This window comes from Thermomyces dupontii (genome assembly GCF_041956625.1).
Source record: "Thermomyces dupontii strain NRRL 2155 unplaced genomic scaffold VTN31scaffold_1, whole genome shotgun sequence".
NCBI lineage: Eukaryota > Fungi > Ascomycota > Eurotiomycetes > Eurotiales > Trichocomaceae > Thermomyces > Thermomyces dupontii.
The window spans coordinates 1,565,528-1,579,497 of NW_027192307.1; the positions used below are offsets into that span (position 1 = coordinate 1,565,528).

Here is a 13,970-nt window from a genome sequence, read left to right on the forward strand (position 1 = left end):
GTCCTCCCAAGTACGAGCCATTAGTTCCCTTATAATAGTCCGCCAGGCCAGGGTCTTTTTGATCTCGATTTGGTGTCATACAGCTTGCGGATTTCGTCATCACAGCGCACCAGGAACTCACCAGGTACGAACTCCTTGAGAGCTCAGTTAGTGGAAGACTCACTGAGAGACGGACATGCAGTCTGAGACCAATACCTTGTCCAGAATGTCGGACTCGGCTTCAGCTCTTGGTTCAGCCATGGAAAATGGAACTATGGCGTCTAAGGAGCCCATTGCTATCATCGGCATGGCAGCGCGGTTTCCCGGGGACGCTAGGACTGTAGATGATTTATGGAACGTGCTGATGCAAGGAAGACATCAAAAGTCGGAGTTTCCTCCTGATCGTATCAACCAACATGCGCACTATCACCCAGATCCGGAACATGGGGGAACGGTATGTACCATGCTTCTTTCATTTTAGTTTTGAGTTTTGGTAGGGATGATGTGAGTTGACGGCCCTAGTTTCATGTCAAAGGCGCGAACTTCCTCGCAGAGGACCCTGTCTATTTCGATGCCCCTTTCTTCAAAGTCACTAAAACTGAGCTGTATTCCCTCGATCCACAGCAGCGACTGGTAATGGAAAACACCTATCATGCTCTAGAAAATGCTGGCATTCCAATCGCAACGATTGTTGGCAGCCGAACGGCTGTCTATGCGACTGGGTTCAATGTTGACCATGCTGCACTATTAAACATGGATCCAGAAACAAGTCTGAAATACAAACCGCAAGGTGCCACCAACTCCATCATCTCTGGGCGCGTGAGTTGGTTTTATGACCTTAAGGGTCCATGCATGACCATCGACACAGCATGTTCGAGCACCCTTGTAGCCCTACATTTGGCATGCACTAGTCTGCGAATGGGTGAGAGTAATATGGTAAGTGAGCGTTGTGAACCATTCATGTGGAGTTACCAGGGTGGTTGACATCACCAAGGCTATCGTTGTTGGGGCCAACTATTTGGCGAACCCTATGGATATCACGGGAATGGCTCACCATGGTTTCCTATCCGCGGACGGAAAGTGCTGGAGCTTCGATCATCGGGCTAATGGGTATGCACGCGCGGAAGGAGTTGGCACTGTCATCGTGAAACGACTCTCGGACGCCATTCGCGACGGAGACACTGTCCGTGCTATCATCCGCGGTTCGGGAGTCAATCAAGACGGCCGAACGGCCGGTATCAGCTTGCCTAGTGCTACTGCACAGGAAGCACTGATTCGAGAAGTATATAAGAATGCGGGTTTGGACTTCAAAGATACACGAATGCTTGAAGCTCACGGTACCGGCACTCAGGCTGGAGACCCAGCAGAAGCTAGTGCAGTTGCTAGGGTCTTCGGACCGTATCGGAGTCTAGATGACCCGCTATATATTGGTGCAATCAAGTCCAACATCGGCCACTTGGAAGGCGGGGCAGGTGTTGCTGGAGTTATCAAAGCTGTCTTGATCCTGGAATCAGGGATCATCCCTCCAAACACCAATTTTGAGAAACCCAATCCGAAAATACCTTTAAAACGGTGGAATCTCAAGCTCCCGTTGGAAAATACTCCATGGCCTACGGAGGGACTCAGGAGAATCTCTGTTAACTCCTTTGGGGTTGGTGGGACCAACTGCCATATGATTTTGGACGATGCATTATCCTATCTCGAATCTCACAACTTGACTGCACGACACAATACTTCGAAGAAAGTGCCAACTAGAGAGGAAATTGCATTGAGACTCATTGCTATCCAGCGGCTTTCTGGCAGCAGCGAACAAACGACTGGTCATGAAGAGTCGGCGATCAATGGGAACGCTGTCAACGGAGTACACGGAAACAAGGTCAACGGCGACAATGGTGTCAGTTCGCCAAAGAAACGATTATTCATTCTCAGCTCATTTGATGAGCATGGTGTGCAACGCAACGCGACCAAATTAGCCGACTACCTGCGGAACCCTTACCTCCGGAACTGGCCCAGTGAGCCAGAATGTCTTGATAGCCTTGCATTCACCTTGTCTGAACGTCGCTCCATTTTTGCCTGGCGGTCGTTTTTCATTGCCGACTCGATTTCTGATCTAGTTACCAAATTGACTGCCAACGATGGCCTGCCGATAGTTCGAGCGGGTAACACGCCCCGAGTCGGATTTGTTTTTACAGGGCAAGGGGCGCAATGGTACGCCATGGGACGAGAACTTATGATGAAATATCCCGTCTACCGCCAAAGCATCGAGGAAGCATCAGAGTACTTGCAATCGATTGGAGCTGAATGGTCCCTTTGTGACGAACTGATGAGACAGAAGGAGGAGTCACGCGTCAATTCTCCGGCATTATCGCACCCGTGCTGCGTTACTCTCCAAATTGCCTTGGTAGATCTTTTGGCCAGCTGGAACATCCTTCCGACCCGCGTTGTTGGCCATTCCTCTGGTGAGATAGCAGCAGCCTACGCTGCTGGAAAACTGGGCCGTAAAGCTGCTTGGAAAGCGGGGTACTGGAGAGGAGTTGCTTCTGCGAAACAGCTGGACGTTAAGGGATCTATGATTGCTGTCGGCCTGTCCGCAGAGGCCCTTTCGCGATACCTCGAACAACTAAATCGTGAAATACCGGGGGAATTGATCATTGCATGCTACAATAGTCCCAAAAATCATACCGTCTCTGGCGACGAGCGCAAAATCGATGCATTAAAGGCAATGCTGGACAACGACGGTGTTTTTGCTCGAAAACTTAATGTGGCCAATGCCTATCACTCGGGACATATGAAACAAGTTGCCTCTACGTATCTTGAGGGTATGGGTGACTTGGCGACTGAGAAACCGGACCCAAGGTTCCAGGGAGTCCTGATGTTCTCGACCGTGACGGGAGACCTTGTCAAAGACGACTTGCTGGAAGCTCCTTACTGGGTTGAAAACATGGTCTCCCCGGTACGATTTGCCGAAGCATTGATTGCAGTGGGCTACAAGCGCGACGAACAGAAGCCCACCCTCCGACTCAACGCCGATACTGAGTACCTTGTTGATGTGATCCTTGAAGTTGGACCCCATGGTTCTCTACGCAGTGCCATCAAAGAGACCCTGGCAACCCAAATCAGAGGCAGTTCTGTGACGTACTTGAGCCTACTTGACAGGAATAATCCAAGCACAGAAGTGATTCTTACGGCAGCAGGCACGCTAGCCAGTCGTGGGTATCCCGTCAACATCTCAACTGTTAACGGATTCTCAATCACGAAATTACCACCTATGTTGGTAGATCTCCCGCCATACAGCTTTGACCATAGCGAGCGAATCATCTACGAGAGTAGACTGAGCAAGCACTTTCGACTTAGGAAACACCCGCGACACGATCTTCTCGGTGCTCCAGTACACGACTGGAACTCTGAAGCTCCTCGCTGGCGACACATCATTCGTTTGAGTGAGCAACCTTGGTTGCGTGACCACGTGGTCACGGATAACGTTGTGTATCCGGGTGTTGGATTCATCATCATGGCGGTGGAAGCTCACCGTCAGATTGCAGATCCGACATTGATGATCAAGGGCTTCCGTCTGAAGGACATTTCCATAAAGCGCGCTCTTATCATTCCCGATACCAAAGAGGGCGTTGAAACTATGCTGTCAGTCACCAGAATGGACGAGGCGAGCTTGTGGCCCTCCACGATATGGAATCGCTTCTCCATTTCATCATATGACTCCGTGGGAGACGACTGGATTGAGCATTGCACTGGATATATAGCCACTGAATACGATACAAAGCCAAGCGTAATCGACAACGGCCGGGAGGCGAACTATGAAGCTACGCGCTGGCGTGAGCTGCTGCAGTCGACATGTCACCAATGCCAGTCACCAATGGACATCGACGGTCTCTATGATACAATGGCCACAACTGGACTCAAGTTCGGACCTCTCTTTCGCAATATCGGGGAGGTGAAGGGGAGCGGCAAATGTCGTGGCGAGGTTGCCGCTACGATTACAATTCCCGACATTGCCAGGGTGATGCCAAAGCAACACATCCACTCTCACCTCATACATCCCAGCACCATGGACAGCATGTTTCATCACTCGCTTCTGTCACTGTTGGATCTCATCGGCAAGAACTCTCTCGATCATGCCGTTGTCCCTACATTCGTCAAAGAGATCTGGCTTTCCTCCGCCATCCCGTCCACTCCTAAAACCAAATTCAAGGGCTACGGACGGTCTTCGAGGATCGCATACGAAAAGTATGAATCCGACATCCTTGTGTGGGACGAGAGCGGGCAGGAAGGACTTGTGTCAATTCAAGGGTTACGAGCAACACCTTTAGAGTCAAGCGCGGCGAAGGAAGTCCAGAAACGAGAATTATGTCACACTGTTGTATGGCCAGCCGACGCCAACTTTCTCACGGAGGCGTCATTCTCGACGGTACAACGGTCTTCACCAGAGGCGGACGCGACGAAACTTTTTTGGGTCAACAAGTTGCAATTGGCTGTGATGCTGAAAGTGACAGATGCTCTGATGCAGCTTCCCCCGGACTTCGATACAAACAAATTGGAAGGGCATGCCCGTCGGTATTATGACTGGCTTGTTTACCAAAAGGTCAACCTCGAAAAGGACCAAATCATTCACCTTTCTAAGAGACAGTGGGAGGAGATAGTTCACGACTCGGAGTCCAAGCAGAAGCTTTTCGAAGAGGTGAAAGACCACAATGCCGATGGAGCCCTTGCTATACGCATGGGGGACCATATCGTTCCTTTCTTGAAAGGCGAGTCGGATCCTTTGGAAGTGATGTTCAGCGACGACTTGCTTGACCGTGTCTATGATGAAGCTGTGGGACTCGGAGACATCCCGTCCCTGCTCAACGAGTATCTGAATCTTGTGTACCACAATTCGACTAATCTACGAATTCTCGAAGTTGGAGCGGGAACTGGATCTTCCACGGCCATGATCCTCAGCAAGCTCAACCCTCTGGACGAAAAACAAAGACCCTCAGACAAAAGATCGCGCGTCATCCAGTACACATTCACCGATATTTCTGCAGGATTCTTCAACAAGGCCGAAGAAAGATTTCGCCCTTGGGCAGATATCTTGGAATTCAAAACTTACAATGCAGAGAAAGACCCTGCCAGTCAGGATCTACCTACTGGCTACTATGACTTTGTCGTTGCCGGAAACGTTGTTCATACTACCTCCAACCTGAAACAAACATTATCACACTTGCGGGCCTTACTACGACCCGGCGGCAAGATACTGTTGCAGGAAGGCGTTCGACAAGATTTCTTGTGGTCACCACTTGCGTTTGGACAGCTACCGGGGTGGTGGCAAGGCGTTGAACCCAGCAGAACCTGGAGTCCATGGGCGCCTGTCAGGGAATGGGAACGCTATCTTCGCGATGCTGGATTTAATGGTATTGACTTGGAGTTCCCGGATCGTCAAAACCGAGACCTACATTCGCAAAGTCTGTTCGTGGCTACGGCAAAGGACGGTGGAAAAAAGCTTACGGCGGATAAGGTCCTGATCATAACTTCAGACCAGACCTCAACTGAATTGATTGATACCATTAGAGACGGCTTGCAAAACAAGATCGGCAACGTTCCTTTGCGAACGATTGATTACAAAGCTCTGCTACAAGAGAAGTCTCTCCTCAAGACCGTATGCGTGTGCTTGCTCGAGATTGATCGGGAGCTGTTATCACAACTCAGCGAAGAAGAGTACTCGAACATACGACATCTTCTTAACAACGCAGCAGGAACTCTTTGGGTCACTGGAGATATCGAGCGGCAGCCAGCTCTAGGCATGATCCATGGACTGATGCGAACGATCCGGTGGGAGCGAGACGTCGACGATGCCAATCTGATTTCGCTATCTATTGCAGACCCCCGCCCAGAAATTTCAGACATGGTCCTGCAAATCCTCCGTGTGTTCGAAAGCCAATTTGTCGAAAGCGACACCGGCAGTAGACGAAATGCAGAATACATTCTGAAAGACGGCGCCATCCTGACAAGCCGATTAATCGATTCGGAGCTGTCGAATGAGTTTCTGAGTGCCAAGTTCTCTCGCCCAACGCCGAAGATGACGCCGCTCGGTCAAGCAGGTCGACCAGTAAAACTAAGCACCTCAGCGCCTGGCATGCTTGACAAGATAGAGTTCGTCACTGACGAGTCTTATTATGAACCTTTGGAAGACAACCAGGTTGAGATCGAAATCAAGGCCGTGGGTCTGAATTTCCGAGACGTGATGATCGCTATGGGCGAGCACAATGCTTATTCCCTGGGAAATGAAGCTGCTGGTGTTGTGACTCGTGTAGGCTCCGCAGTCCCCGACCTTCAAGTTGGCGACCGCGTCGTGTATTTGTGCGGCTCGGAGGCTGTGGGCTGTTTCCACACATATGGCCGTGTGCAATGGCAGAACGTAGTTAAGATTCCGGACAGTATGGGCTTCGAGGTAGCCGCTGGTCTACCGTGTGTCTACGCGACAGTCATTCATGGCCTCTATGATATTGCGAAACTCTCCAAAGGCGAGACTATACTGATCCACGCTGCGGCAGGTGGTGTTGGCCAAGCTGCAATTCATCTTGCGAAGAACGTGGGTGCCGAGATCTTTGCCACAGTTTCGTCGCCTGAGAAACGGGCACTTCTAGTAAATGAGTACGGGATCCCGGAAGACCATATATTTTCCAGTCGAGACTTGAGTTTTACCAAGGGTATCATGCGTATGACTAATAATCGTGGCGTCGATGTGCTACTGAACTCGCTTTCCGGGGAGGCTCTTCGCCGGTCGTGGGATATCATGGCTCCGTTTGGCCGGTTCATTGAGATTGGAAAGAAAGACTCTCAAGGAGGCGGCCGAATTGAGCTAGCACCTTTCCTTCGTCAGACAATGATGGCCAGCGTGGAACTCCCAATGATGATGCGACACAAACCATTCCTCATCCGGCGATTGATTCAAGACACTGTCAAATTGTACGTCGAGGGGAAGATCGGGCAAGCGAGACCAACGACGGTGAAGAGCTACGAGAAGATTGAAGAATCCCTTCGATTGCTTCAGTCCGGCAGAGGCATGGGCAAAATTGTCCTTGTGCCATCGCCGACGGACGTCGTGCCTATCGTTCCGGAACGGCCACGCGATTACCACTTCGACAGCAATGCCACATACGTTTTGTCCGGCGGGCTTGGCGGCATCGGTCGCAGCATTGGTCAGTGGATGGCCTCAAGTGGAGCCAAGCATCTTGTCTTTCTATCAAGGACTGGCAGAATCACGGAGCCAGTTCAACAGACTCTCAATGTCCTGAGGAGCAAGGGTTGTCAAGCTCACATCTTTTCTTGCGACGTGACGGATGCAGATCGTGTCAAAGCCGTTGTTGAAGAGGTTACCAAGACCTTGCCACCCATCAAGGGATGTGTTCAGGGGTCCATGGTTATTCGAGTATGTCATGTCCCGACTTGTCGGCGTTTTTGAGAGAGGCATTAGACTAACCACAACTTAGGATGTTATGTTTGAGAATATGACTTACGAGGATTGGCAGACTGCGGTTCGCCCAAAAGTTCAGGGATCATGGAACTTGCATCATTATCTCCCTCGAGACATGGATTTCTTTGTTATGCTTTCATCGGCAACTGGGTTGCTAGGAAACCGTTCTCAAGGCAATTATGCAGCCGGCAACACTTATCAGGACGCGCTGGCACGGCATCGCATTGCAAAAAACCTACCGGCCACGAGTATTGACCTGGGCACGGTGCTGTCCGTCGGATACGTGGCAGAGCACCGAGAGAACATGACATCGCTGGCCCACGTGCTCGAGTTCATTCGTGAGGAAGAAATCCATGCGCTCATGGAGTTCGTGATTGATCCCCGAAACAAGCGTGAGGAAGGGCCGGAGCGTGCTCAGCTGGTCACGGGTCTAACAACGGCGGAGCACATGCGTCAGCGTGGAATGCCTCCACTGACATACCTTGGTTACCCCCTTTTCACCCATCTGAACACCACATCAGTTTCACACCGGTATAATAAGGACGATGACCCTGCGCAGCAGGGTGTTATGGCGTTACCCTATGCCAACAGCAAGGACGAAGCAATCGACATTGTCCGAGAGGCAGTGAGACACAAACTGGCCTCATTACTGGCCATCCCCGTTGATAACATCAATTCAGACAAGAGCATTAGTAGCAACGGCGTGGATAGCCTTGTAGCCATGGAGTTCCGCACCTGGGTGGTGAAAGACTTGGGCTCCGAGATTCCGCTGCTAGAAATCATGGGTACGGACAGCCTGGCAACGATCAGCGAGAAGATTGCTTCTTCGAGCAAGTTGGTCAAAGTGTGATTTGGATCTGACCTGATGATGATACGACTTTTGTACTTAGAGTGAGAGCACGCGAAGTTGACATTGTTACCACTATGGATTGTACTACTATCTGAACCACTCCGGAGTAGCAATTCATCGAACCCTCAGTGAATAGCCTATGACAATCATCTCATAGTCGTCTACTATAGTACACCTACCTGACTTGACCGGAACATGGGCCGTCCATAGTATGCCTACAACTGTACTCGCAGTAGAATACACTACAAATCTGTCACAACGCCGTACGGTATCCGTATCGTAACCGGTCGGCGTCGTGACAAATTCGGATGATACTGTGATCAATGGACAGCCGTGATGAGTGCGGGATGATACTACTTAGCGCTTACACCTATGTTCCCAATACTACTCAATATATTGATTGCCGTACGTACTACGTGCCAGTGGTCCAATTCAATCCACGGGTCCGAGTCAATAGGGTTAGGGTTGAAAAATCGCTGCACAATCCATCATCCATGGACTGATAATGTAGGGTTCGGTATTCACGTGACACCACACGAGCTAGCTTCCAGTCAGTGCGATCAGCGCGATTTCGGTTTTAACCATCTTATATGCGGACATCATAAAAAGGAATGCATTGGGAATGCCTTTTTTTTTTTTTTTCAAGGCTCTGTCGATACAGGAGAGTTGGCCGACTACAAAGAGGCAGTGACGGACGTCTACCGCTGACACCCTACTAGTCTATACTACAATCAAGGGCATATTTCAATCTGAAGGTTCAACAACAATAGTATTCACCTAGCAGGGGAAAACAGCTTCAAATGCCGTTGGATTTAGTCAGCGTCTCCTTGAATAATATAACCGCAGAAATCGTGTTTAGCATCAAGCCTGCCTCCGTGTTATCCTCACTTTGGGATCGATCAGCGGATACATAGCACCCTGTCCCCGTGGATTTAAGTTCGGCTGAGGAATCTTCTGCCCCGGTTCAAACTCGAAATCGAAGAGGTGGAACAGGATAGCCGCACCCATCATGACCTCTTGTTCAGCAACGAACCTGCCGGAGCAGACACCGGTGCCGCCGCCGAAAGGTCTAAGACTCTTATTCTGACGTTTCAATCGTTCAGGAGACATTCTGGCAGGGTTAGAAGAGGGGAACGTCGTTATCTCTTCTTCAACAGACACCCAACGCCAAGGATTGAACGTCCAGGGATCTTCAAAGACATCCGGTTCGAAGTGCATGATTCGGACAGGCATGAGAATAACACTGCCTTTTTTCACAACATAGCCCTCGATTTCCGAGTCTTGAGCCACAACACGTGCTGGTGCGCTGGTCACACCGAGCCTTAGGGCCTCCTTCCAAACACCTTGAATGAATGGCTCGGTGCAAAAACCTGGGATGTCAAGCTCGAGATCTCCTGACCCTGAAAATGAGATGTATCGCTCAGATATGGATCGGAACTCGCGGAGATATTCAGGATGTGTTAACAGTGCGGTAACCATCCACGTTAGCATAGGAGCTGCATTTGTGATGATCCTGCTTTTTTCATTAGTTCCCTTTCAAGCAGACCAACCATGATGTAGTAAAGCCACTCACACCCAAAAGAACGAAACATGGACAGCGGACCGACCGCGAAGGGTCATATTGTGGTCTCGTGCCATCCTCTCCCGCTCCCAATTCAGCTTGACACCCCATTTCTTGTTCCAGAGTCCTGCTTCTTCCGGCCAAGGTTCAAGCTCGGTGTCGCACCACTTGTCAAAGGCTTGGAGCATTCGTTGTCTTCCCCCTAGGGTCCATGGACGCAAGTAGAACGACGCCCGCGAGCGAACACCGATATAGGCAGCCTTATTAAACGAATCCCAGTGAGACCAAATATCAGGAGAGACTTGATGGACACGGGTTCCAAAAAACGTAACACAGGATGTCTCAAAAATCAGCCGTTGCAGCACTTTGTGTAAATTCAGCGACTTTGTTGTCTCCTTCTCTACCGGCATCATGCGATTTATGAAATAGAGGAAGTTCTCGCGATACACTTGCATGATCGAGGTCAAGGTCTTACCGGAGAGATATTTCAGGTACAGGGAATGATTCCGTTGTGTGAAAACATACGATTCCCGCTGTGCTGGTGTTAGATTTGGATCCTTTCGATCCGAAATAAGTGGAACATCGAACTTCTGAAGATCTTCCCCGTCCAATTCCAGGCCGTTGCTCATCATTGAAGCCACTACAGGTTCAAAGATGAAATTGCGTGGCTTCGTGAAAATTTCAAACGCCGTGTCCGGAGAGCTAAAAACATGAAACTTGGCCCCGGGCATTTGTAGTGTGAATGGAGCGGAGGGATATTTTCTTCTGCAAGCAATCAGAATACCATGAATCTTTTTTATGGTGAAATATAGATGTACCTGCATCGTCGCATCAATTCTCCCGGATTGTCTAGAAACTGCAACAAATGGCCGATATAGGGAATGCAGTATGGCACCATTGGCGGCTCCTTGCCAGTGAAGGGCTTTGCTGGAAACGACCGTACCCAAGTCGAACACCATGTTGCGAGTGGGATCAGGAGTAAGACTCCCACGATCGCATATCGAGCATCTAGGGGAAGCATCTCCATGGCTGGATGTTGATTGTCTCCTCTTCCTGCCCGAAGTTGCGGCGCACGTCAACCATCGAGCGTTAAGATTAAGTACCAATTGCGAAATGGCTTTCCTTGTAGGCATGCCACAATAGTAGACGTCAGACAATAGTTATCAGAACACATCTACAGCTTGACCGCCTGAGAGGCTGAGATGCAACGTCAGTAAGCATACACCGTATCTTACCGGACAGACTTGTTTCTTTTGCCCCATTGCTTTGATTTCAACGTTTCCACGTGATGAATGAGTACCTGCAGTTCGCTGATATCTTGATTATACTGAATATGGTTGACAAATGCAGAATAAATTCGGAGCTATAAGCTGCGATAGCCAATATCTGAACGATTGGAACATGAGTCAAGCAACTGCACTCGGCAAAAATCAGATCCGCTGAGGCTGATAGCCGCATATTGGGGCTGTTTCAAGTTTTTTCGCTGTAATTTACAGGCAGTGCAATGTATGGATGTACGAGTCAGCTAGTCGAATCGACGGTATGGATGGAATCCATGCGTACAGGGAGTCACCTTAGCTGCCCCACCTCCGCATTTGAACGTCGTCATCGATAGTAGTCCTCACTATGGAATCGATTACTTGGTTCAAGGACCGTATCAATTTTCTTCGTAAACTAAATGGCTTCTTGATCAGTCGACGGCCATTGGCGGTAATCAGCCTACAAAAACAATGGACCCCATGATCAGACGGTCTATGTCAACTTGTCGAGGCCTCATTCCAGGTGAATAGATCAGGTCCACGGTACTTATAATCATACGGAATACATGAAACCATGCCACCAGTCATACGTGCTGCGACATAAATTCAGATTTCCCACTGTAATATCCATGCGGGGTTTGCGTATTAGACGAGACGAGGTCAAACTTGACAGGTGAAGGCTTATCACCGAGATCGCGAAATCAATCAACATGGACGTTTCGCGGCCTTGTATAATAGAAGACTAGCAGATAACAATCTTGTTTTCAGAGAAGATATCCTCCAGAAATAGCGGTTGGCTTACTGGCTACTATCTGGACGGAAAAATGAGGATTCTATGTCTCCATGGACGTGGCTCCAACAATGAAGTATGCGATCCTTCTTATGTTCTGTAAAGCACACTGACATCTCCAAAGATATTCAAACTGCAGACAGGTACTCCGAATCACGCGAAGGTATGGCGGCAACATGATCTGCTGATCAATAACGCCAGCGGCAATCCGCGCCGATTTGAGTGATATGGACTTTGAGTTTGTCCAAGGGACTGTCCTGCATACCGAAGGTATGGGAAAGCTATGACTGACTTCCAAAAGATTACAGAAAAGTTTTTCAAGTGCTGAACTCTGCTCAGGAAACTGGTCACTATATACCACTGCTGCGTCTGACTTGCCTTTGTACGGCTACTACAATCCTTTATCGGCGAGATCCGTGCTCGAGGCGGAAGAATCTCTGCTCGAATTGATTGAGAGGGAAGGTCCATTTGATGGAGTCTTTGGTTACTCTGCAGGTGCCGCTCTGGCCGCACAGGTTATCTGTTCAGATGCCGAGAAATTTCCATTCAAATCTCCTGTAGAGCGACCGTTCCGATTCGCTTGCTTTGTCAATGCTATCAGTCCACTGAAGGTGTTCCGACTCGAAGACGTTGACGTGCAGGAGGGCGCCCTAGATGTCGATACGGTTACAGACCCAGTCGTTAAGGAGGCATTGGACGAGTTTCTGCGGCCCAGCGCAACGCGGGCTCGAAAATCTTTCCACAAGGCTGCAGATATCCCCGACGCGGACGCCATCAGAAAAGAGGTGCTATCACTTCAGACGAGACTGCTGGCGGATGGTACTCCGTTCTTCACCGATGGGGTTTTGGGAATGGGCCGATACGATGTGAAGCTTCATGGAAGGTTGATTGACATGCCCACTCTCCATGTACGATGCCCGGAGAGTGGCGATGCGCATAACAATGGTGCCCATACGTTAGCACTAAGCACTCCGGAGCTGGCGAAGGAGATTCATCATCCTTTTGGCCACGACTTTCCTCGAGGTCATGCACTACTGAAGAAGATCAGTACAATGTTCCGAGAGATTGCAGACGCGGCCTGAGTGAAGATCTAGTATCTTCTGACTTCATAAAATCAGATACTCAACTCCTATGCCATCAGGAGTGGCACATCCTACATCACCTACAACTTTTGGACAATTTGTCTCTCCATATGATACTCGAGGCTGTGAATCCGTTTTAACAGGCGCAAAACAGAGCAGAACACTCGATGTTGTAGGCCTAATTACTTCAATGCTAGAATACTAGTCTTCGGCGAGTTTTCACCGAACAGAAAGCGGTCGCATTTGCACAATGTGTTCCGAGGAATGCCATAGACGTTCCGTTCAGTGGATTGTCGAAAGAGACGGGAGTACAGGGCGGGATGGACTGTCAGGTTATGAATAACGAAATCTCTTCAACAGGCTCTCTCTCGGTACGGTGGAATTCGTTATAGCAAGGTTCTATGTATAACAGTAGCAGACGCTCTTACGGATACAGTACCGTATTGATAGTCAACAATGCAGTCTATTGTTACAAACATTACAGTACTGTATCAATACATGTAATACTTCATACACAATGACGGAAGCTTTCCGTTGCCAAGGCAAGGCCAAGCTTCGATGCAACGATAAGGACTCCGGACCCAGCCTGTTTACATGCTACCAATGAAGGAGCAAGCAAACGGGTCAACGGATCATGATCTGCGAGAATTTCCACACCTCATTCGTGGAGTTACATTGTTTTGTGTGGCTTTGTGAATCCCTGGAATCCGTGCAGTTCCTATGGGCGGAGGAAGAATTGGTATGGTAACAATTTATGTATGAGTACTCGTAGTATGGGTAAGTAATGCATCACGCCCCCAACTCAATGGATTGGGGGGCCCCACGGGGATCTGAGGTCCACTCCCTCTTTGACCCAGAAAAGCAAGCCATTTCTTCACCCATAGCTTAATTACACCTGGTGTGCAGAACAAGACGCCACGGCGCAGATAGTGGTCGATCATGAAACATCAATTAATATCAAACTATGAATACGGAGTCCTC

General features: G+C 49.4%; 3 protein-coding genes across 3 annotated transcripts; 2 read left to right on the forward strand and 1 right to left on the reverse strand.

Moving 5' to 3' along the window:
• Positions 1 to 238: 238 nt before the first annotated feature.
• On the forward strand, positions 239 to 8,297 carry VTN31DRAFT_581 (uncharacterized protein; the record flags this gene model as incomplete). Its single annotated transcript, XM_069406350.1, has 4 exons — positions 239 to 433; positions 502 to 915; positions 974 to 7,402; positions 7,464 to 8,297. 4 exons carry the CDS (start codon positions 239 to 241, stop codon positions 8,295 to 8,297), a joined length of 7,872 nt encoding a protein of 2,623 aa, XP_069263437.1.
• Positions 8,298 to 9,158: 861 nt separating this feature from the next.
• Positions 9,159 to 10,885, reverse strand: VTN31DRAFT_582 (uncharacterized protein; the record flags this gene model as incomplete). Its single annotated transcript, XM_069406361.1, has 3 exons — positions 9,159 to 9,810; positions 9,871 to 10,623; positions 10,677 to 10,885. 3 exons carry the CDS (start codon positions 10,883 to 10,885, stop codon positions 9,159 to 9,161), a joined length of 1,614 nt encoding a protein of 537 aa, XP_069263438.1.
• Positions 10,886 to 11,941: 1,056 nt separating this feature from the next.
• On the forward strand, positions 11,942 to 12,989 carry VTN31DRAFT_583 (uncharacterized protein; the record flags this gene model as incomplete). Its single annotated transcript, XM_069406372.1, has 4 exons — positions 11,942 to 11,983; positions 12,032 to 12,050; positions 12,109 to 12,177; positions 12,247 to 12,989. The coding sequence occupies 4 exons, from the start codon at positions 11,942 to 11,944 to the stop codon at positions 12,987 to 12,989; spliced, it is 873 nt and encodes a 290-aa protein (XP_069263439.1).
• Positions 12,990 to 13,970: the final 981 nt, after the last annotated feature.